Source organism: Arachis ipaensis, chromosome B4 (assembly GCF_059453495.1).
Source record: "Arachis ipaensis isolate K30076 ecotype BB chromosome B4, ASM5945349v1, whole genome shotgun sequence".
Lineage (NCBI taxonomy): Eukaryota > Viridiplantae > Streptophyta > Magnoliopsida > Fabales > Fabaceae > Arachis > Arachis ipaensis.
Genome location: NC_142439.1, coordinates 34,628,532 through 34,650,128, shown reverse-complemented (window position 1 = coordinate 34,650,128; position 21,597 = coordinate 34,628,532). Strand labels below are relative to the sequence as shown.

General features: G+C 31.4%; 3 protein-coding genes across 6 annotated transcripts; all 3 read left to right on the top strand.

Annotated features, from left to right (window-relative positions):
* The first annotated feature begins 1,143 nt into the window (after positions 1-1,143).
* On the top strand, positions 1,144-8,933 carry LOC107639244 (uncharacterized). Of its 4 annotated transcripts, none has more exons than XM_088484019.1 (18): positions 1,296-1,433; positions 1,669-1,767; positions 2,110-2,255; positions 2,442-2,486; positions 2,656-2,696; positions 2,786-2,867; positions 3,563-3,607; positions 4,233-4,289; positions 4,675-4,734; positions 4,818-4,945; positions 5,126-5,393; positions 5,483-5,549; positions 6,079-6,149; positions 6,220-6,309; positions 6,866-6,974; positions 7,362-7,453; positions 7,747-7,852; positions 8,453-8,933. In XM_088484019.1, the coding sequence occupies exons 2-18, from the start codon at positions 1,707-1,709 to the stop codon at positions 8,563-8,565; spliced, it is 1,581 nt and encodes a 526-aa protein (XP_088340145.1). In that variant the 5' UTR covers positions 1,296-1,433; positions 1,669-1,706; the 3' UTR covers positions 8,566-8,933. The 4 variants fall into 4 exon arrangements, with proteins under 4 accessions (XP_088340146.1, XP_088340148.1, XP_088340145.1 ...); XM_088484021.1 differs by having other exon boundaries at positions 1,415-1,433; positions 1,669-1,763; XM_088484020.1 differs by lacking the exon at positions 1,669-1,767 and having other exon boundaries at positions 1,144-1,462.
* Positions 8,934-9,432: 499 nt separating this feature from the next.
* Positions 9,433-12,321, top strand: LOC107639245 (FKBP-like peptidyl-prolyl cis-trans isomerase family protein). Its single transcript, XM_016342723.3, has 5 exons — positions 9,433-9,468; positions 9,835-10,300; positions 10,444-10,566; positions 10,739-10,855; positions 12,041-12,321. The coding sequence occupies exons 2-5, from the start codon at positions 9,917-9,919 to the stop codon at positions 12,161-12,163; spliced, it is 747 nt and encodes a 248-aa protein (XP_016198209.1). The 5' UTR covers positions 9,433-9,468; positions 9,835-9,916; the 3' UTR covers positions 12,164-12,321.
* Positions 12,322-15,050: 2,729 nt separating this feature from the next.
* Positions 15,051-17,859, top strand: LOC107639246 (vesicle-associated membrane protein 721). The gene is made up of 5 exons (XM_016342724.3): positions 15,051-15,486; positions 15,632-15,779; positions 15,889-16,009; positions 17,205-17,267; positions 17,522-17,859. The coding sequence occupies exons 1-5, from the start codon at positions 15,297-15,299 to the stop codon at positions 17,669-17,671; spliced, it is 672 nt and encodes a 223-aa protein (XP_016198210.1). The 5' UTR covers positions 15,051-15,296; the 3' UTR covers positions 17,672-17,859.
* Positions 17,860-21,597: the final 3,738 nt, after the last annotated feature.

Below are 21,597 nucleotides of genomic sequence, written 5' to 3'. Positions count from 1 at the left end.
GCTTTTTTTAACTTTTGACTTATGAAAAATAGTAGTATTAATGTCGGGTGCAATTTTCAAAACCAAATTGCAACTTTCTAAGAAGCTATTTTGGAGCTTATAGAGAAGTTAAAAAAAATGACTTCTCTCATAATACTTCTACTTTTCATTACATTTCTTTAAAATAAGGATTTTTAGAGTTAAAAATCCAAACACAAAATAACTTATTTATAAGTTACTTTTAACAGAGTTATTTATTGTTTAAGTTATTTTATCAAAAGGAGCTTAATTAAGTTAGTTACCCAAACTGGACCTTGTATTTTTTGTTTTATTATTTTTTATTTTCTTTTTTTAATCTTAAAAACAAAAAATATTAAACATAAAAATACAAATTAAACATATTCTTACTTATTTGATAATAATTTTTTTTTAAATAAGATGATAATTAAGTGTTAGAGGATTTTAATCTCTAACTAGTTAGTTTTTGAGAAAAAAAAATTATTAGATCCAAGAGAAGAACTAACATAAAATTTGAGAAGGGACTAAAGTTTAATTTTTAAATATAAAGAGATTAAAATAAAAATTTTAAAAGAAACTAAATCAAAATTTACACACAATTTATAAAAAAAAAAATTAAAATTTAGGGAGCTATTGCCCCTTGAGCTATGAGAGGTTTCACCTTTGATTAGATCCTCAACAATAATAAATAATGGATATATTTTATCTTTCTATTAATTTATTATATAAAATTTAATAATGATGTTTATGTGTATCATTAACTATAATAACGTATATGTTTATAAAAAATTATTACAGATAATAATTTTGAAGTAAAATTTTATCTATTTTATTAGAATTCATAATAAATAAAAAACAATTAATAAGAGTTATACGTAAATTCAGAAAAACGAATTTTTTACTATTAAGCAATATCATTCCATGCTCGTTTGGTATCATAGAGAATTTTTTTAGTTTAGTAAATCTGAACTCCATTTAAGAATTTATTGCAGATAAAAAAAATTTTATATACACAAAATAAAATTTAAATATCTGATACTTACTTAAACAATCTAATGAATAAACCACTAAACTAATCGAGAAGACTTTTATCGCACAAATAGAATGGGCCATTTTAAATAGGTCTGACATTTTGCATCATTACCCGACCCAATTCTAACCATCTCCTCCAACCCGACCCAACTCGAGTAACCTAGGCATTTCTAGTTCCCTCTTTTGGAACTTAACAATACCTCTTTCTTTTCGCTCTCTTGTTTGAAGTTGAAAGAAGCCTCAACGAAACGAAAAGCTCGACGTAACACGCTGCTCTGCGCCTCTCTCTTTATCATTCTCTCACTCACCTTCTCCTATGTCTCAACTCTGAAACTCTCTGCCGGCGGTGAAACTCGTTCCTCCAGCGTTGGCCATCGCTCCTTTGTCTCCTCTCACTGCTCGCAGTAAGCCCCGCCTCAAACTCCTCTTTCAGGTTCAAGTCCCTTCCTGAAGTTCTCCTCTGTTCTCTTACTATCTTGCATTATATATATTTATATAATTAATGTATGAAATTATTAATATATGGATTGTGATTTAATCCTATTAAATAGTTTTTTTTTTTAAAAAATTGTGAATATGTTGTAGTATCCTTTTAGTGTTGTTTATGTGATTAATGGATTGTTAATTGGTGTTTTTGAGGAGGAAAATGTCTTCACTTGGAGGAGGTGTTGCAAGTGATGATGATGATCATGGTCATGGCCTCCAAAATCAACTTTAGATGTCACTTTAATTTAGTAGGTGGTGTTACATATTTTGGATGTCACTAATCTTAGTTTAAGACTATTTCAAAAACTTGTGAATGTATTTTTTATTTTATGGTTTATGATTTATTACTTATATTTTGTGATATTTTGTGTGATTACATGAGATTGGTGATTTTCTATTTATCTTTTCCGTATTTGCCATTATATATTTGTATTACTACATTGGTTATTTTTGCTTGAGTCTGCGTTACTACATTATGTGCCATCATAAGGATTTTTGTGGGACTTGCGTTCAGTGATGCGTTTCTACGTTTATCGTTCCTTCTGTGCATGTATATGAACTCGTTGCTGACAACCTTGGCTTGGATAAATCCAGACATGGAAGGCAGCAGCAGCAATGGTGGTAGCGGGAAACGCGAGGAAATTGTGGACGTTGGATCGGTTGTTGAAGCTGTTACTGCAGAGGAAGGTGATGCTCCCCTCTACAACGTTGAGAGCCTCTGCATGCGTTGCGGTGAAAATGTAATCTCTCTCTCTCTCTCTCTCTCTCCCTCCTTTCATAGCCTTTGATTTTTTTTTTGTTATTTGATTTCTCACTTTCTTTTGTGTGTTGTTTGTTTCTGTGGTTATTGCTGTGTGAGCTGGATTCCACTTTAACAATGTCCGCTTTTAGAGTGAGTTTGATTTCATTTCTGTTGTGTTTCGCAGGGGATTACAAGATTCTTACTCACCTTAATTCCTCACTTCAGAAAGGTATGTGTGCTTTATCCTTATGGAGTTATGGTAATGCTTCAATAATTTCTTTCTTTGCCTTTTAAATAGGAATTTATTGTGTGCTTTAATTAAATGATTAATTTTGAAGCATGAATTGGTGATTATGGTATGTAAGCGTAATGCTTTGTTGCCTTTGACTTTTGTGCAGATTTTGTTGTCAGCTTTTGAGTGTCCTCATTGTGGTGAGAGGTGAGTTGCTCTTCACTATGAACTATGTTTATTGGCTGCAATGTGATTGCTTGCTCTAATTTCATTTGGTGTCTTTGTTTGCCCATTAGGAACAATGAAGTACAGTTTGCTGGTGAAATTCAACCGCGTGGTTGCTGTTACACTCTGCAGATCCCATCTGACAATCCAAAGGTCGTGTTGAATGGAATTATTAGTGTTTGGCTTCCCCTGATTAGAAATTAGTTATATTAGTTTGAACAAACTAATGTTGCCAATGGATGGATTAAAACATAGTATAAACATAATATTCTGTTTAAGGTTTATACAAGATTGACTTGAGTGGATGTGCTCAAGCCTTCCATGTCTCATCACATGGTTTACTAGTGAGGTATCCAACAGTGAGTCTCCACATTGGAATTTCTTTACACTATTGACCAGGTCTAGGATGCAGATTCATTTGCTGTTGTTCATTTATTCAGAATACTTCCGTTTTTAGCCAAATAGACATATGCTTTAGTGAGGGGTCAATTATGTAACAAGTTTGAAGTAAATGACATACTAATGCGAAGGAAAACATAATGAATAGTGGCTCGATAAAAGTTGATATTGGTGTGCTTGTGAAGAAAGGGGAAAGATGTCATATTCTTTAACCCTTAGTGCCTGACCAAAGTATTTAAATGGGAAGACATAGAAATATCTTTGGAAGTAGAATTGTTAACATTTGTTCAAAATGTTAATTTTATGGACATTACTTATGTTTTTGCACCCTTATTTTAGGTTTGGGGATTTTTGATGACTAGATTTCATATGAGCTCCTAAACACATTGCACACTCATCTTTTTTCTCCTTTTTAAAATGGTCTTTGCTGCCTGTGTCATTTGATGCAGATGCTTGACAGACAAGTGGTAAAATCAGAATCTGCTACCATTAAGGTACTTAAGCTGATGATGCTTATCTTTCTGTACTTTTCTAAACTTTGTTTACATTCTCCGATTCTTTCAGTCCCTATTATATTTGTATAAACTATGAACACTTTGGCTTATTGGCATTGTGATTCATTTCAAGTCTTGACATGCTGTTGCTGCTCATCGGTGGCATCTTTGTCCTTGGCATTGACATTGCTATATCTAAAAGTTGCTCTGATTAGAAGACATAGAGGAATGCCGTAACATACAATACGATAACAATTAAAAAAGACCTGACTATGAAATTTGGTATTTGGTAGAGCTGGCATGGATTGTTTCATGTGCTTGACCTTACATTGTAGGTTAATGCTTGATTGTTGTGACTTTTACTTTATTGGTCTTGCTGTGTGTGCATATTTTGTTGTGATATTTATGACTACTGCTTGGTTCGTGAACTGTCTGTATTAGCAGTATATTTGCCAAGGGTCTTAGTTAGAGGATCCTGTATTATATTTGTTTATGCACCATTTTAATTAGTGATTCTTGGTGAATATAAAATTGTGAATAAGTAATGTGGTTCTGTTTTCTGATGTTTTGAATTGTTTGTACAATTCATGATAGACACACCACTTATATGTATGTGATTATGCAGATTCCAGAGTTGGATTTTGAGATTCCACCAGAGGCTCAGCGTGGTAGTCTTTCAACGGTACTTTTGATACATATTTTTATTTATTCTTTTCTAATTTTGAAGATTGAATGATTGATGATGTCTTTTTTTTTTCTTTTATTTCATTTTTTTGCTTGTCTGACATTTCATTTTTCAGTGAATATGGCCTTCTTTTTGACATGCATATCCGGCTTTAGTGTTTTATGCAATTGAATAATTGATTTTGGCCAAAGTTATTCACTTATGCAAAACCGTTTTAGGAATTGACCTTCAATTGATCTAGCTGAGTTATAATGAACAAATGAACATGTTTATGTTTTCTTTAATTCGGTCGGTCAAAACATAATTCCATAAGCAAAAATACTACCCATTATCCATTCGTTGATATTGAGTTTTTTTTTTTTTTTTTTTTTTTTGGCTGTAGGTGGAAGGCATACTAATGCGAGCTGCTGATGAGCTTCAGGCCCTTCAAGAGGAGCGCAGGGTACAAATTTTTTTCTGCTTTTTATTCATTTTTTGATGTGACATTTGGCATTCAGTAACTTAATATAAGATTTTGTCTTATAGAAAGTGTCTCCAGAGACAGCTGAAGCCATTGATCAGTTCTTGGTGAAATTGCGAGCCTGTGCTACTGGAGAGTCAGCCTTCACATTTATTCTTGATGATCCTGCTGGAAACAGCTTTGTTGAAAATCCGTAAGTGATTGCAAATTGTTGTATTACATTAGTTCTCTCCATATTATTTCACATCGTATCATATATCTTTATTGTATACCACTTTGAACTGTATTTGTTATTTAGACAGCTTGGTGCCTCTATTTAGTGCTTCCTTTACATCAGTTGAACGCATTGGCTACCTCTGTTTACTCTGAACAGGTTTGCACCATCATCTGATCCATCATTGACCATCAAGTTTTATGACCGAACCCCTGAGCAACAAGCATTGTTGGGATATCTTGTTGATTCTACACAGATTGAAGGAACTCGCAATGAAGCACAAGCAGGGGGAAATGCTGTGGTTACTGATCAAGTGAGGGGAGAGCCACATGGATCTGTAGGGGCAACTGCTGGTCATCGAGCCATTGCACAGAGTAGTAGTTCAGAAATTGCGGAAGCCTTATTTCGATACACTGCACCGGAAGAGGTATGAATGCTGAACTTTGTATTGTTGAAAACCTGGGTTGGGTCTCTTCTTTATTTTGTTGTGAGTGACATGTTGCTTGTGAACGACAGGTGATGACTTTCCCTTCAACTTGTGGTGCTTGTGCCACTAAGTGTGAGACTAGAATGTTTGTCACCAGTATCCTTTTACTACTTTTATACCACTTTCTGTATGTTTTTTTGTGTTTTTAAATTTGTTAGAAGGATTGTCCATTTTACCATCAACGGAAATCATGGTTTAAAACTTTGAACTGTTTGATTTGAAGGATTAATACTTTAGTAATGAAATCCAAAATTATATAAGGCTGGTTTGCCTTAATAATTTACATGCTTATGCTTTCCTTTGTTCCTAGCTGAGTCCATGGTGTATTTTTCAGTTGAAATTTTATCTCATATATTTTGATAGCTAAATACCACAAATTAAACACCCTCATAGTTTAACCTTAGTTTTGGATTCAGGCTAGCTACCCAAGATTAATTTCGAGATTGGTGATAAAAAAAAATTACAAACTGATGTCTATAGGGTGACATGTATGCCAAGAGCTTCATTTGAATGCTTTGGTAACAGTGACTCACTTTTCAAAAACTCTGCAATATTGGCAGAACATGTGTGAGCAATTTGCCTCATTACTTTATCTATACATTTTGTTAAGCTTAACAATTCACAGATATTCCATACTTTCAAGAAGTAATCGTAATGGCATCCACATGTGACTCTTGTGGCTACCGCAACTCCGAGGTATGTTCTGATTTCTCGAGTGTAGATGTCTCTCTTGAGAGCCGAGATAATTATTTATTTCATCATGCAGTTAAAACCAGGTGGACGAATTTCTGAAAAAGGCAAAAGAATTTCACTTCATGTGAAAAATGTTAACGACTTAAATCGTGATGTAATCAAGGTATGTGAGCACCTTTATAATAGCAACACATGCAGTTGGGTAGTTTGAGTTTGAATAATTAGATATTCAAATATGAATATGGTAGTAAATCTTTGCTTTCAGTAAAGAGAAACCAGCTCCCTGGATTCTTTTGAAGTTTTGCTTTCAAAAATTGTAAATCTGTCTATTTTATTTAATTTATGATTTGTTATTAATTTATTATGATACTTCAATGAAACTATAATTGCTATGAGCAGACTGAATCATAAGTTTTGTATTTCCGAAGCTTCAAATTGATGGTTTTGTTAAGAGCTTTTGTCACAAATGGCTTTCCTGCTATCAATGTATCCTGTTTTCAACTTTGTTAACTGCTTTTATGATACTTATGTAGATAAACCTGTAAGAAAAATGTAGTACCTTTACATATGAATTCTTCATTCTTTTGCACGCTTATCTATTGTCAACTGTTGATTTTCTGTGGTATGAGTCCTAAAAATATAATTGTCCCTCAATAATTGTTACATATTTATATATTATTTTAAGGCATTATTAACCTTGTCTTATCTTCTTTTTTTAGTCTGATACTGCAAGTGTAAAAATTCCTGAACTTGAATTGGAATTGGCAAGTGGCACCCTTGGGGGTTTGGTTTCAACTGTTGAAGGTTTGATTACAAAAATTAACGAAAGTAAGTGCGCTCTTTCTGTCACATCACCCCACACATTTGCATGCACACATAATAACAGGACAACCTATCCTCTCATGATAGGATCTTTGTAGTGTTCATATTTGTGCATGAAAAGGAAAAGACAAATGGTATTGTGCATAGATTTAGTTGAGCTTCAAATGTACAAAGTAATCAAATTTCAACCACCTCTAACATGAATATTCTTTCCAATATGAATAATCTGCATCAAGTATGTTGGAACAGGCTTCTAAATGTTAAATGTTAATGTGTTGGAAAAATTGAATTTAAGTTGTTTTCCTTTCATCCATAAGTTTATTTTCCTTGCTCTACTTTATCATTTATATATGTAATATTCATTATGCTGGCTTTAATCCTGTACATTTGCAGGCCTTCAGAGGGTCCATGGATTTACTTTCGGTGATAGTTTGGATGAAAATAGAAAAAGCAAGTGGCTAGATTTTAAAGAAAAGCTAGACAAGGTAGAGCGTCTTCTTTATGAAATAGGAATAATTTAAATAGGAATAATTTTCTCGTAGCATATATTCTCGCAGAGTAACAGTTGCTTTCCTCATTCCTCTCATGGTGGAGCACAAAACTTGCTATTTTCTGTTCCCAGGGAACAAGCATTCTACTTTTGACCTCCAACAGAGTTCAGATGCTTTCTAAAATATCAGTGCTTAATAAGCAGTTGCTGTCATACAATCAGTAGATTCCTATCCTTGAAGGACTTTTACCTAATGGCATCTTTTTATTTATATTTTTGTGTGTGCAGCTTCTTAGCTTGGAAAAACCTTGGACTTTAATTCTTGATGATGCATTAGCCAATTCCTTTATAGCACCTGCAACTGATGATTTAAAAGACGACAATCAATTAACGTGTAAGTGTTTCTTCAACAGTCTTAGACATAAAGACATGCTTAATGAAGTTCAAATTTCCCTAGTTTGAAATTAAAATCTGAATACATATTTTGTCTTTGGTCCTAGCCATTGCCCAACATGCATCAGCGTATTCTGCTTCATATGGTCAAGTTACTGAGATGATAATAATATGCTATTATTTGCATTAAAGTGGACTGAATTCAAGACCAAACCAATAAATAAAAATTTATGCTCTTGGTTTAATCACCTTATGCTGCTTGCTTATGTAGTGGTACAGTTGTAACCTTCAGATTTCAATATGCTTGACCAATGAATCATGTCATTTCAATATACTCTTTTCTAGAACATGCCAATAATAATGTTCTCGAATCTCGAATGATAATTCTTGCATTTGACAGTTGACACTCCTATTTGAACTGTGTACTGATGGACGATATTTCTGTGCCCTTTATGGATGTGGATAATGGCAAAGATGATGATGATGTGTATTTATTGATTATTGGTTGCTTGTATTCATTTGGTTGAATCGTTCTTCATCTTAATATATTCTTGTGTCATGTTTTTCTGTTGTGGCAATTTCATTGCTCTGGTTGCTGCAGTTGAGGAGTATGAGAGGTCATGGGAGCAAAATGAAGAATTAGGCTTGAATGATATGGATACTTCTGCTGCCGATGTTGCTTACGAATCAGCAAATAATACTAAAGTTGAATGAACACTGTAAACCGCCTCCTCTCCTCTCATCCTGGTGGCTGCCGGAACCACCCTAATTAATTGAAGAGAAGATGGAAGAATTGTTGTGCCAGATGAAGGAAACCAAAAAAGGAAGAAAAATTGGTTCTTTGATCCTCATGTACTAGCGCTTTATTATTATTATTATTATTATTATTATTTTAAAATGCATGCAATCTTGCTGTTTTTCATACTTTTGATATGTTTTATGAGAGATGTAATCTTTATATAAATTTGGTAAGCATTTCTGGTGTTTGTTTTAAGAGTTTAATTTTGATGCAGTGACAGTGTAAAATATTTTAGGGTCATGTAATTAAATCTAGTTTTTTGGATGATTATTCAATGTAAAAAGTTTTTTTTTGTTGAGATGACGTTATATAATTAGATATACATGTAAAATTATTTTACATCTGTATATCAATTAAATTTTTGTTTCAATTTGGGGCTCTTCATACTTTTTAAAGAGCAACAAGAGTGGAATGTGAAAGCATTGTGCACTGAAGTTTTGCATCGTCATCGCATCATTTTGGGAGATGAGTTTGGCAAATTGCAAACCATGAACATTAGGCGAACATGTTATACTTGGATTTAATGGACCATCCACTGCCTTTTGTTTTTTGTTAATAGTCAATGATTTAGTGATTTCATTTTTGGGATTGTTTTGACCATTAATTTTTTTTTTTAATGGAAGACATGATTATTTTTGTAAAATACAATGAGTATTTGTCATTAAAATATGAAGTATTATTTGCTGGATATAATTAGGGTAAATAATTGGAAATTTTTTTTAAAAGATTATTAAATAAATTTAATTATTAAAAAGAATTTTTAATATTAAAATTATTTAGATGGAATTTTGCCATTTTACATCCACAGCCGATAGTGAGTGATGGTGGAAATTATTTTTGATATTGAAGTGAAAATTGTGTTTTTTAGAATTATGGATTACAAGGGTATTATTAAATGTGGAACTTTTTTATTTAAAATGTGGAAATCGGATCTTCCGATTTTTTTTGAAAAAAAAATTGAACCATTCGATTTGTTAGGAACAAAAATCGGATCTTCCGATTTATGAATTTTTTTTTAAAAAATCACAACAAACAAATCCAACTCCGATTTGATATTAAAAAAATTTTAAAAATCAACTTACAAAGTAATCACCGATTACTGATTCTCATATCAAAATAAAAATACATGCACCACAGATAGAATTAAATTGCACATATTTATCCTCCATAATAAAAAATTTTAGGCGAGTGATGGCTGTTGCAAACCTCTGTTAAATGAAACAACACGTTGGGACTTGGGAGTTGGGAATAATGTCGTATTTTTGAATGGTATTGGTAAGGAAAAAAAAAATGATAATAGAACGGTGTTACTCTGCAAGTGCAACATGTGCTAGTTTCTCTCCACCTTACATTATTAGAGATAACAACTTTAAACACCAACCATGTAACAAGTTTACTCTATGTTCAGCAACATCTTCATCTACATCTACTACCATATCTATAACTAAAAGAAGATCTTTATATGTGTCTCTCATCTGCACCACTTTATCTTCATTCATATTCTCACTTGCTCCTGCTTCATCCTCTTCTCTCTCTCCTTCCTCCAAGTTCCCCATATCAGAATTCTATGAGCTCCCCAATTCCAGTGGACTTAAGGTCTTAGACCTCCTTCTTGGTTCCGGTGATGAAGTTCCTTCTGACGGAGACAAGGTACCTTTATCCTTTACACACCTTCAAAGTAACATGAATTTTGAGTTCTGAGATGGATGTTATTGTTATAAGAGATAAATACTTTTTTTTCTAAAGTATATGATTATTCTATGTAAATAAATATGGTATTGTTATTGTTGAAGGTTGCAATACATTACTATGGTAGACTAGCAGCAAAACAAGGGTGGCGCTTTGATTCAACCTATGACCATAAAGATGAGAATGGTGATCCTAATCCCTTTGTCTTTGTTCTTGGGAGTGGCAAGGTAAACCCTATTATTACCACAAGTGGGAGTAGTTATTATAGAAATTAGTGTTAATAAACAGTGTAATGATTTTAATCACTTGTTATGTGAAAATTAAAGGTGATAATAAGAAAAAACAATACTGTCTATGTTAGGATAAGGTGAATAATGGGTTGAATTTAATTTGTGACAGGTTATAGATGGAATTGAGATGGCAGTGAGATCAATGAAAGTAGGTGGTATCCGAAGAGTCATCATACCTCCATCCCTTGGATATCAAAGCACATCACAGGAACCACTTCCACCCAATGTATGCTACTTTTTAATTCTTCTTTACACTTACATCATCATATGTTACATTAGATTCATTTTTTTCTAGCTATATTCTTCCTCCTAGAATATGCATATGTATAATTAGATGGCCTAGTAGTAATTTTTTATTTTTTATTTTTTTAGTGGTGTTTGTGCTTGTTTATTGTTATATTGTATCTGCATAGACAGCTTGTTTGGGTTTTTTATTTTTATTTTTATTTTTAGTATACACTAAGCTCCTTGATAGATAAGTGATGCTTAAGCCATTTTGGTAACTGTCACATAAGTCACTACACAACATGAGGACACACTTATAAATAGATAATCAAACCCATGTGTACTAAGTACCAAAATGTCAAAATTTAAATAATAATAATAATAGAAAAAAAAAAACCAGAAAAAAGGGAAAGTAGACTCATTCATAGGAACTTGCTTATCTTACACACAACTTGTGGATTTGCTAAAGCATGTTCTAGTCTTGTGACTGCTTTTCTCAACACTGCAAAGGTGCACATGTTAAATGTTTGCCCTTTTTTGTTACAACTTAGCACTATTGATATTAAATTATCAAATCAATCACTTCGTTAAAAATAGGGACATTTTGTTAAGACGTCGTGTTCATGTGTTGTACATCTTTTAGACACAATACTCATGGATATTTTTTTGATACGTGTGTTTTCTGTGTTTAACCGTATCTTAATAAAAAAATAAAAAATTCTTTTTCGAACACGTTTAGACACACTTAAATATTATTATGTGTTAGCGTGTTCAATCTTATTTTTAACATGTATTCTTGATACGAGTTTAAAAATAGTGTATATTGTTATTTATTAAAATAAAAAAATATTTTAAATATTTTATATAATTAAAAAAGACATTAAAAATAATTTAAAAAATATTTATATTTTATATATACATCGTATTCCCGTATCTTATAAGAATTTAAAATTTGTGTACTCGCATGTTCTGTGTCTGTGTTAACGTTGGTTCATTATATATCACTTCTAAAACAAAGAAGTTGATAAAGTGATAATAAAAAAATTAAGATATTAAAACTCATATAATAAAATTCTTCACTTTATTATTTTAACGTATTCTTTTTCTCTATTGTCAATCCCTTAGCTTTTATTATTTCATTCAGTACTAACATTTTGGTCTCTTCCTTTCATTTTTTTTAATAAAGTTCTTTGACAGGCAGAGGCTGTTCACAACCATATTTAATCCAACTCGTCTTGCTAATGGAGAAGGCTCCACTTTAGGGACACTTATATTTGACATTGAACTGGTTAGCCTGAGGCATCAATGAATTTCTATCTATTTGTAAATTTAAGGGTAGTCATATTTCATTATCCATTGTTATTAGCCAAATTCAGTTATCTCAACCTATGGTGTCGGCAATGCTGATTTCCTTGTTGCTCAAACTTTTGCACTACCATATTAGATTGGTTATGTTAGAAGTTACAACTTATTGGTCTTTCTTTTAACGAATAAGATGGATCATATTAAAGACTGAAATCATTGCTAAAATGATAATGACAATAAACTTGTATTTTAAAGAGTTAAAAGTACATTATACTTTAAAAATCCACTACTAATTAAATAAAAAGTAGAATCCCAAATTATTTTTTATAGTATTTTTTCTTGCCGATATATTAGTCCTTAAATAAATAATTGGCTAGACAATCTATCCATGATATATGTAAAAATTAAACACAGTAGTATTTAAGGAGAAAACTTGTTATATTTCTTTATATTCTATATAATATAATATATAATAAAAATTGCAAAAATAATTATCGACCAATTTAAAATTCAATTAAGAAAAAAGATAGTTTTGTATATACATCTCATATTAATACATAATTCAGAGAAGAGGTACACTTAAAAAATATAATATATATTACTTAACTTAATAACTATATCAATAGATTATTGACTAATTTTTTTATAAATTTAAATTTTAGTTAAAGATTTAACTATTAATAATATTGTGGATTAGCGAGTAGCGACTACAGTCAGAATGGTGAGTTGGAAGTGTCAAAGTGAATGGATGCGCCGTTACCTTTTTCTTTTTTGCTGGAAGGCATGGACCACTATCATAGTTAATTTAAGAAAATTTTGAAATATTAATATTTTAGTAACTTTAATTAATATATATATTTAGTAATTTTAAACAGTATAATTAAGTATTTTTTAAATATTATTTTTTAATTAATGTTTAAAAGAAAAAATAAAAAATAAATAATTTTTTTATTTTTTAAATAATTAATACATGAAAATAAATATTTAAATTAATTAAATAATAATAAATTTTTAAAAATATTGAATAAAAACTAAATTTTAAAAAATAAGTAGCATTTTTTAATTTTAAAATTCTTTTCATACTAAGAATTATAAATCCATTATTAATTTGTTGCCACCAGGTTCCCGGCCAACGGTACCCCACTAGCCGCTATCCACTGTGACTCTGCGTTTTCTCTTTATTTCCTCAATTTATTTATACTAAACATTCGCGTGTAATTATTTTTATATAAAATTATTAATTAATATAATTTGATAATAAATTTAATTAAATATATTAAATTATTTAATAATTTTTAATTAATTTTATATTAAAATAATTATATATAAATTTTATTTTAATTTATACATTTATTTGTATATTAACGAGGATAAAAATTTAATAGAAATTATTTTACATAAAATTAATAATTAAAAATTATTAAATAATTTAATTTTTTAATTAAATTATTATTTAATTAATTTTAATTATTAATATAAAAAAATTATATCTAAATTTTCACTTTTAAAAAAATATAAAATTATGAATTTAACTTTTATATAGTACGATATAAAATGTAGTTATGCAATTATAACTATTTTTTTTGACAATTATTCATAAAGTAAAAGATAATTATTTTTATAAATGTAATGTTGTATTATTGAATGCATTCATAAAACAGTTTTATACTCACAATAAATAAAAATTAAATTCATAGCATATTAGTATAGAGTACTACTACACATTTAAATATTTTTTGTAACCAAATTTAATCAAGTTGTCATAAATTCTCCTTCTTGGGAAAATCGTGGGGAGCTCTCGACAACCGGGGAGAATTCAGGGAGAAATCAAGTGAGAGAACATAAAATGAGAAGACACCACATCCAACTCAAAACCTTAAGGTGTCAAGTTAATGGGTCTCTCATCTTATAAACTCCTCACTCTTCCATACTTTCTTTGATGTGGGACTAACTTCAACACTCCTCACACTTGCAACACTAACAATATTGTTGCTGCATTTTATTTTTGTTTCTTCTTCTCCTTCTCTTTTTCATGGTTTTATTCTTCTCAAGAGAGTAAATCAAGAAAAATTTTGAAAAAATAAAATGAGAAGGAGAAGATGAAAAAAGATGAAAAAGAAGGAGAAGACGAAGCAGAAGATGAGAAGGAGAAATTTAAATGAAACGAAATCAAATGAATCTAAATTAAACTAAGAAATAAACCGAAATTTCTTAAGGAATAAAAAATTTAGTCAATAATTAATAGCAGTATAAAGTGAACATTAGTTAATTCAAAAATGAACCGAAATTAGTTTAAATTTGAACAAAAACTAACTAAACAATCACACATGAACAAGTTCAGCAAATTCAAGTGAAACGAAACCAAATGAACCTAAATTAAATTAAGAAATGAATCGAAATTTTTTAAGGAATAAAAAATTTGGTTATTAACAGCAACATCAAGTGAACCTCAATTAATTCACAAATAAACTGAAATTAATTTAAATTTGAACAAAAATCAACTAAACAACTACACATGAACAAGTGCAACAAATTCAAGCAAAATGAAATCAAATGAACCTAAATTAAACTAAAAAATAAACTAAAATTTTTTAAATGAAAAAAAATTTAGTTAATACTTAATAGCAATATCAAGTGAACCTCAATTTAAAAGAAGAAGCGACGGCAGTAAAACTTGTGTGCATGAATTTGTGACAACAAAACGTGTATATGAATTTAAAATATTTGATTGAATTTGATTAGAATTATCACTTAAATATAAAACTTTATTCATTAGTATAATAGAATAAATTATACCTATATTAAACTCAAATAAATAATGACTTTATTAGTAGTTAACTTCAAAAGCCAACGGCTTCCTAAATAAAATCCTCCTCTCGTGCTTCTTTTGCGAGGAATGTCCAAAATTAGTTTTTGACAATTTTTTAATAAATAAAATATTAAGAATAATTCAATAATCAAAATTTGCTATTTGTTTTTATTGTCTCTATCATCTTCCCTTTCAAAAGAAAAAGTAGAAAGAAGCGTTCGTTGGTTAAGAAGCGATTCGATTCGACAGAAGCAGAAGAAGCAAAACCACTGGTTTCTTTGTATTACTACTCAGATCTGATCTTGAATCAGAAGAAATCAAAAGAAAAATGGGCCAGAAATCTCTGATCTACGCCTTCGTCTCTCGCGGAACCGTGGTTCTTGCAGAGTACACTGAATTCAGCGGCAACTTCAACACCATCGCCTTCCAGTGCCTCCAGAAGCTTCCTTCCTCCAACAACAAGTTCACCTACAACTGCGACAGCCACACATTCAACTTCCTCGTCGACAATGGCTTCAGTCGGTTCCTCTCTTTTTCTCTCTAGATCTGTTTTCCTCTGATTCAATTTTGTGTATATATGTATGCATTTTTGCTCAGATGATTGTTAGGGTGGAATTCTCATTGTGTTTGAGTGATTTGAAATGCTGCATTGTCGTTTTTCAGCTTACTGTGTTGTTGCGGATGAAACTGCTGGAAGGCAGGTTCCTATTGCGTTTCTGGAGCGAGTGAAGGATGATTTTGTTTCTAAATATGGTGCCTCCGATAAGGCCGGTGCTAATGCTGCCGCCAACAGCCTTAACAAGGAGTTTGGGTAATTTTGTGTTTTGTGCTGTCGTGAGAATCGAGACTAATTGATTATGGAGGTTGATTTGTTTGAATTTGTGTAAATTGTGTTGTTTTGTTTTGTTTGGATGGTGCAGGCCGAAATTGAAGGAGCATATGCAATACTGCATCGATCACCCTGAGGAGATAAGCAAGCTTGCCAAGGTTCAGAATCAGGTCTCTGAAGTTAAGGGTGTCATGATGGAGAATATTGAAAAGGTACATACAGATGCCTTGCGAGCTGTGATTTATGGGCACTGCCCACGCTGGTGTGTTGGCTTATGGCGATATAGTTGTTACTGCTGAAATCGAAGAGATCAAATTGGTGGATCATAGGTGTTGTGTTTCTACAAAGCATAGATGCTCTTTAAAATTTCAAAAATAAAAAAGACATGTCATAACACAGTGGATCTTTGGAAAATTAACATAATACTTAAACATCATTAATGAGGCTGTTATATTAGTTTAGTCAGCAACTTTTTCAAACTTCTCAAACTCATGCTGTTATACATTGTTGATATTTTAACTGGTTAAGCATGTCAGATTTGGATCCGAGGTATTATCGGTTATATATTCTTGTTCTTTTTGGATTTCAAGTCACTGTAGAAACGTGAGAACTTCGTTTCAATTAGATATGCAGTTTTTTTTCCCCATAGTATCTGTTGATCTGGTTTTGAAACTTTAATTAAAATAAAACAGGAAACTTTAGTTGTGCATGTAGCTTGGCCAATTAATTTAGTAAAAAGGAAGCCTTTGGAGGAACAGGGCCCAGGAGGAGCAAGGAAAATTTGGTCCTGATGGGTTTTACATTCCCCGATTCATGTCCATTTCTGACATTTGTTGTCTATTGTCCATACCCTAAGGCACAAGGTAAAAAGAAGCCATTTCATCATAACCCATTTCAATGGAGCAAATGGATTTAAGATTTCTGTGTTGAGAGCAAATTATTGTTAAGTTAGATTTGAAGGTGGGTTATGCTCATGTTAGTTGGCGTTTCATAGATAAGTTTCTTGACTGGGAAAAATTTGAGATTTGATGGAGATAATCATGGATAGTAGGATATTCTCCAGCTACGAACCTTTTTTTTTCCCCAAAAGATGGAAATGATGACTGAACAGCCGGGAATTTGTCAATTCTAGAGCTGTATAGGTTTGACAGCGTTTAAGTTGATGTGTTGGTCAGTCGGCTACTGTTTGTAGGTGAATTATTTAATATTATCCTTCTGAGATAGGGTGACATTTATGCAAATTTGTTGTATATCATTACAGTTGTCTGTGGCTGAAATAATCTAGCTCAAATATTGTAACTGAAAACTAACTCCATGTTCAATTGTTCATTGACTTCTCATTATATTTTTTTATTGTAACATAAAGCATTTGCTCAATCATATTGACTTGTTCATAATATAATGTAGGTTCTGGACAGGGGAGAAAAGATAGAGCTTCTAGTTGACAAGACCGAGAACCTTCATAATCAGGTTAGTATGTCGTTTACGTGTATCTGCATGTTCTTCTCTCCCTGAAAGGTCTTGATTCTTGGACGTATGAAATTTCTTATATATGCTTGAGGTTCATTTAATAAGCCTCTTGATATTTGATAGTTTTGATGCAATACTGATTACTAGTCTCCTGGTACCCCGCTTCCCAATCCTAGGGTTTTTTTTTTTTTTTTTTTTTATAATTTTAAAAGACAAAATCCTGTTTCATTCATGATTGAGATTTTTTGAGACAGGCACAAGACTTTAGGACTTCAGGGACCAAAATTCGTAGAAAAATGTGGCTGCAGAACATGAAGATGAAGCTGATTGTATTGGCAATTTTGATAGTCCTGATCCTCGTAATTGTCCTTTCCGTCTGCCATGGATTCAAGTGTGGAAAATAAGCACTCCATTTTCCAACATATTTTATATTTTTTCATTTTGACCACTCTTGTGATTATATATTGTTGAGGAAAGATATCACATTCGTGACATGATTTTGTACGTAGTAAAGACATCATATTCCTTATTCACTTTGTTCTACTCATGATATTTTTACAATATGATATAAGAATGCTTTTTGAAGGTAAAATTTTGGCCATCTATTGTAGTTTGATTTCTTCTCCATTGACCAAGTTTTAATCAGTGAAGCAAATTTATACCATTTTTCCATCAAACCTAAAAATTTGGCAGATAGTCACTCGTCCACTTCAGAAGAGTTACTAGATAACTGATTAGCAATTATATTTTATCATAGAGCTATCATAACTAATATTTTTTCATAATTCAGCTAATATTCCATCAACAAATACTCTTAAAGTCATATGCTGGACTTTTAAGTACAAATATATATGATAATGTGGTTGAATATATATTGATTCATTATTTCATCTTTCTGTTTTCTTCTTCGGTTTGAACTCATTCCTTTATCTATAAACTAAGGAGGCTTCTTCGGTGGAGAAAGAGTATTGTGATGTTTTAAGCTTATATGAAATTAAGAAAAATTATTTGGGTCATATTATAATTAGTAAATTTAAAAAGAATTCCACATTTATATTTATTAATTGCTTTTACCACCATCATCATCCTCAACATTCTCCCATGGCTCCTCTTCTTCATTTCACCCTTCGGCACCATAACAACGAGCTCCCCATCGATGAAGAAGATGCTAACAAACTCCGACGGCGCTGATTCCGAAAGCCGGAACCTCCTTATATGAAGGAGAACAAGCTCCGTGGAGTGCAATTTCACATTCAGGCGAGGCAAAACCTCATTCCACTTTCCTAATTTCAAGTTTCCTTTGATAATATGCAAAACATTTTAACCCTGTATACGGATTTAATCTCATCGACTCAATTAGAATATTCTTGACTGGTGTTCAACCACATCCGTTTCACTTCCCCACCGAAAACAGACCCTATAAACTATAGAAAAAATTTCAAATATTTTTGAAATACCGATAACAACTAAAACTATTAGAACATTGATATTTCAAAAATACTGACATTCTTCCTAAGCTATAACAAGTAGAATAAGATAACCTTTCACGAAATGACAATTGACAAGTCCATCAACTTCCTTTACGATTTCTTTTTACTAACTTGTATAGCTTAATTAAATTCACAAGTATACACAAAGTTTCTGCAATTTTGAAGGTAGATTATTTTTCCGTGTCACTTAAAATGTACTGAATTTCGACATTTTAACTTCATGGCCAAAACAAATAAATAAAGAAAACTCGTGTCTAAATTAGGATTTGATGTTTGCTCTATATACTAAATTTAGCGAGTTTTTTAATTTTGATATTGGGATAGGAGTGGTGTATGGCTAGTTTATTGGAGTGCAGGGTGTATCACAAAGGTGTGACGGCGTTGAATAATGAATCGGACGGTCCGATTTGAGAGGAGAGTAATCGGACGGTTCAATTTCAGGTATCGCAGGGACACAAATCGGATCGTCCGATTTGCGCGCTGCATGCCACGCGTCAAACATGCACGCTCTTCAGCCCTTGGTTGTATCTCTATGTTAAACAAATCGGACCATCCCTTTCACTCGTGTCTCACTCACCCCCAACCCTACCTTCTCCTCTCTTCTCCCATTGTTGAAGCAACATCGGATCAGGAAACAAAAAATTGGACCACCACCATCATTAACCTTAGTTCAACAATGCCAAGAAGACGAAAAATAAAAGACGTCAATCATCCGTAACTTCACATTGTTAATTATCTTGATCATTCTAATTATGTAAGTTTTTATTATCAAATATTTTGATTTAATAAAAATAATATTAATAATGTTAGAAATTAGTAGAAAAATATTGTAGTAATAATTATTAAGATAGATTATAGGTATGATAAAATAATTAGGTTATTAATGGTTAGAAATAGTCAATAAAATAAAATAAATTTAGAAGATATTTAAAAAATTATTGAATTAATTATTATTATTATTATGAGTATATTATTTAGATATTTAATTAAGAATTTATGATTTGTTGTGTGTTGTTAGATTAGAATAGTTATTTGAAAATGTTTGTTTATTATGATAGAAGTGAAAACTTTAAAATTGTTTAAATATAATAATTGTTTGAAGTGAATTAATTAAGGATTAATGATTTTTTGTTGTGTGTTGTTAGATGAGATTAAGATTAGAATAGTTAGTTAAAAATGTTTGTTTATTAGGTTGGAAGTGGAAATTTTAAAATTGTTTAGATATACTAATTGTTGGAAGTGATAATTAAGGTATATTATTATTATTGTTATAGTACCATGAGGAATGAAAATCGAATAAATTTAGTGTAATTTAGGTAATTAATTATGTTAGTAATACTAAATTTTAAATATGAATTTAATAAATTAATTATGATTATTGATAAATTTGGTGATATAAAATATATATGTATAATAATAATAATAATAATTTAATTGAGGTGTTTAATACTTTTTTTAAATTATTTGGGTTATATAAATAGAAAAAAATGAATAAGAAGTATTATTATAAAATAAATAGATTTTAGACATTAAAAAATATATTTTTAATGTATCTAATAATAATTATATTTATATTTAAGATTCGTTTAAGGTTTATTGATAATTATAAGAATCTAATAAATATAAATATGAATTTTTTGTAAAATAGATTTAGTATATTTAAAGTAGTTAATAATATAGTTGTTAATATGATTATGTTTCGCTGGTTATGTGATAATGAGAATTTGATTTTGTTAAATTTAATTTGTTAATTAAATATGGTAATCTTTGTTTTGTTTAATGTGATATATGGCTACGTTTGGTAGGGTTCACGAATGTTGGAATGTAACTACCTAATATCGTCGGATCCGTACAATCAAATTGTGGAGGGGCATTTATGGGAGACTGATTTTTATCACGTTTTTTAAATTGGAGTTGTCCAATGTCAGTCGGCATTAGTTAATGCTCAGATCAAGAGATGGCGCCCTGAGACTCACATTCTATTTTCCAGTTGGTGAGTGTGCTGTGACATTGGAGGACGTGGCAATAATTCTTGGTCTTTTGACGAATGGGCTTCCAGTTACAGGACCGACCCTCACTAGTTATAAGGCTTTAGAGGCCAAATGCTTGGATCAATTTGGTGTTGCACCTAGGAAGACAAACTGTAGAAGAAGCTTCATAAAGTTCACGTGGTTTTGAGGACTGAAAGATCATTTAGTGTTGGCTGATGAAATTCACATTTAGAGGTACGTCAAGTGCCACATAATGTTATTATTTGAGAACGTTATGTTTGGAGACAAGTCTGGGACAGCGGTGTAATGAGCAAATATTTTATACGCTTTTTGGCATTGTTTTCATATAGTTTTCTTTATGTTTTGTTTAAGTTTTATTAAGTTTTCATAGGTTTTAATGCAAAATTCATATATTTAGATTCTACTTTGAGTTCGTGTGTTTTATGGTGATTTCAGGTATTTTCTGACTGAAATTGAGGAGTTTGAGCAAAAGTCTGATTCATAAGCAAAGAAAGGATTGCAGATGTTGTCAGGATCTGACCTCCGTGCACACGAAAGAGCTTTTCTGGAGCTATAGAGATCCAAAGGGAGCGCTCTCAACGGTTATGGAAAGCTAACATCCAGGGCTTTACAGAAATATATAATAGTCCATACTTTGGTTTGGAAATGAAGGCCCAAATCTGGCGTTCAATGCCAGCCACTAGCCCCATTCCTGGCGTCCAGTGCCCACAGGGAAGCAGCTGGCGTCCAACGCCCAGGATGGAGTCCCTAGCCAGCGTTCAACGCCCCTAAGAGGTACTAGATCGTGAGAAACACTCAAACTCAGCCCAAACACTCACCAAGTGGGCC

Bases quoted from the DNA above. Each gene is read 5' to 3' on its own strand.
- LOC107639246 (XM_016342724.3), top strand. From the start codon at position 15,297: ATGGGCCAGAAATCTCTGATCTACGCCTTCGTCTCTCGCGGAACCGTG. The intron at 15,487-15,631 runs GTCGGTTCCTCT...GTCGTTTTTCAG, and splicing joins CCTCGTCGACAATGGCTTCA to CTTACTGTGTTGTTGCGGAT. The intron at 17,268-17,521 runs GTTAGTATGTCG...TTTTTGAGACAG, and splicing joins CCGAGAACCTTCATAATCAG to GCACAAGACTTTAGGACTTC.
- LOC107639244 (XM_088484019.1), top strand. From the start codon at position 1,707: ATGATGATGATCATGGTCATGGCCTCCAAAATCAACTTTAGATGTCAC. The intron at 2,697-2,785 runs GTGAGTTGCTCT...TTTGCCCATTAG, and splicing joins TGTCCTCATTGTGGTGAGAG to GAACAATGAAGTACAGTTTG. The intron at 6,975-7,361 runs GTAAGTGCGCTC...GTACATTTGCAG, and splicing joins GATTACAAAAATTAACGAAA to GCCTTCAGAGGGTCCATGGA.
- LOC107639245 (XM_016342723.3), top strand. From the start codon at position 9,917: ATGGTATTGGTAAGGAAAAAAAAAATGATAATAGAACGGTGTTACTCT. The intron at 10,301-10,443 runs GTACCTTTATCC...TTATTGTTGAAG, and splicing joins TTCCTTCTGACGGAGACAAG to GTTGCAATACATTACTATGG. The intron at 10,567-10,738 runs GTAAACCCTATT...AATTTGTGACAG, and splicing joins TTGTTCTTGGGAGTGGCAAG to GTTATAGATGGAATTGAGAT.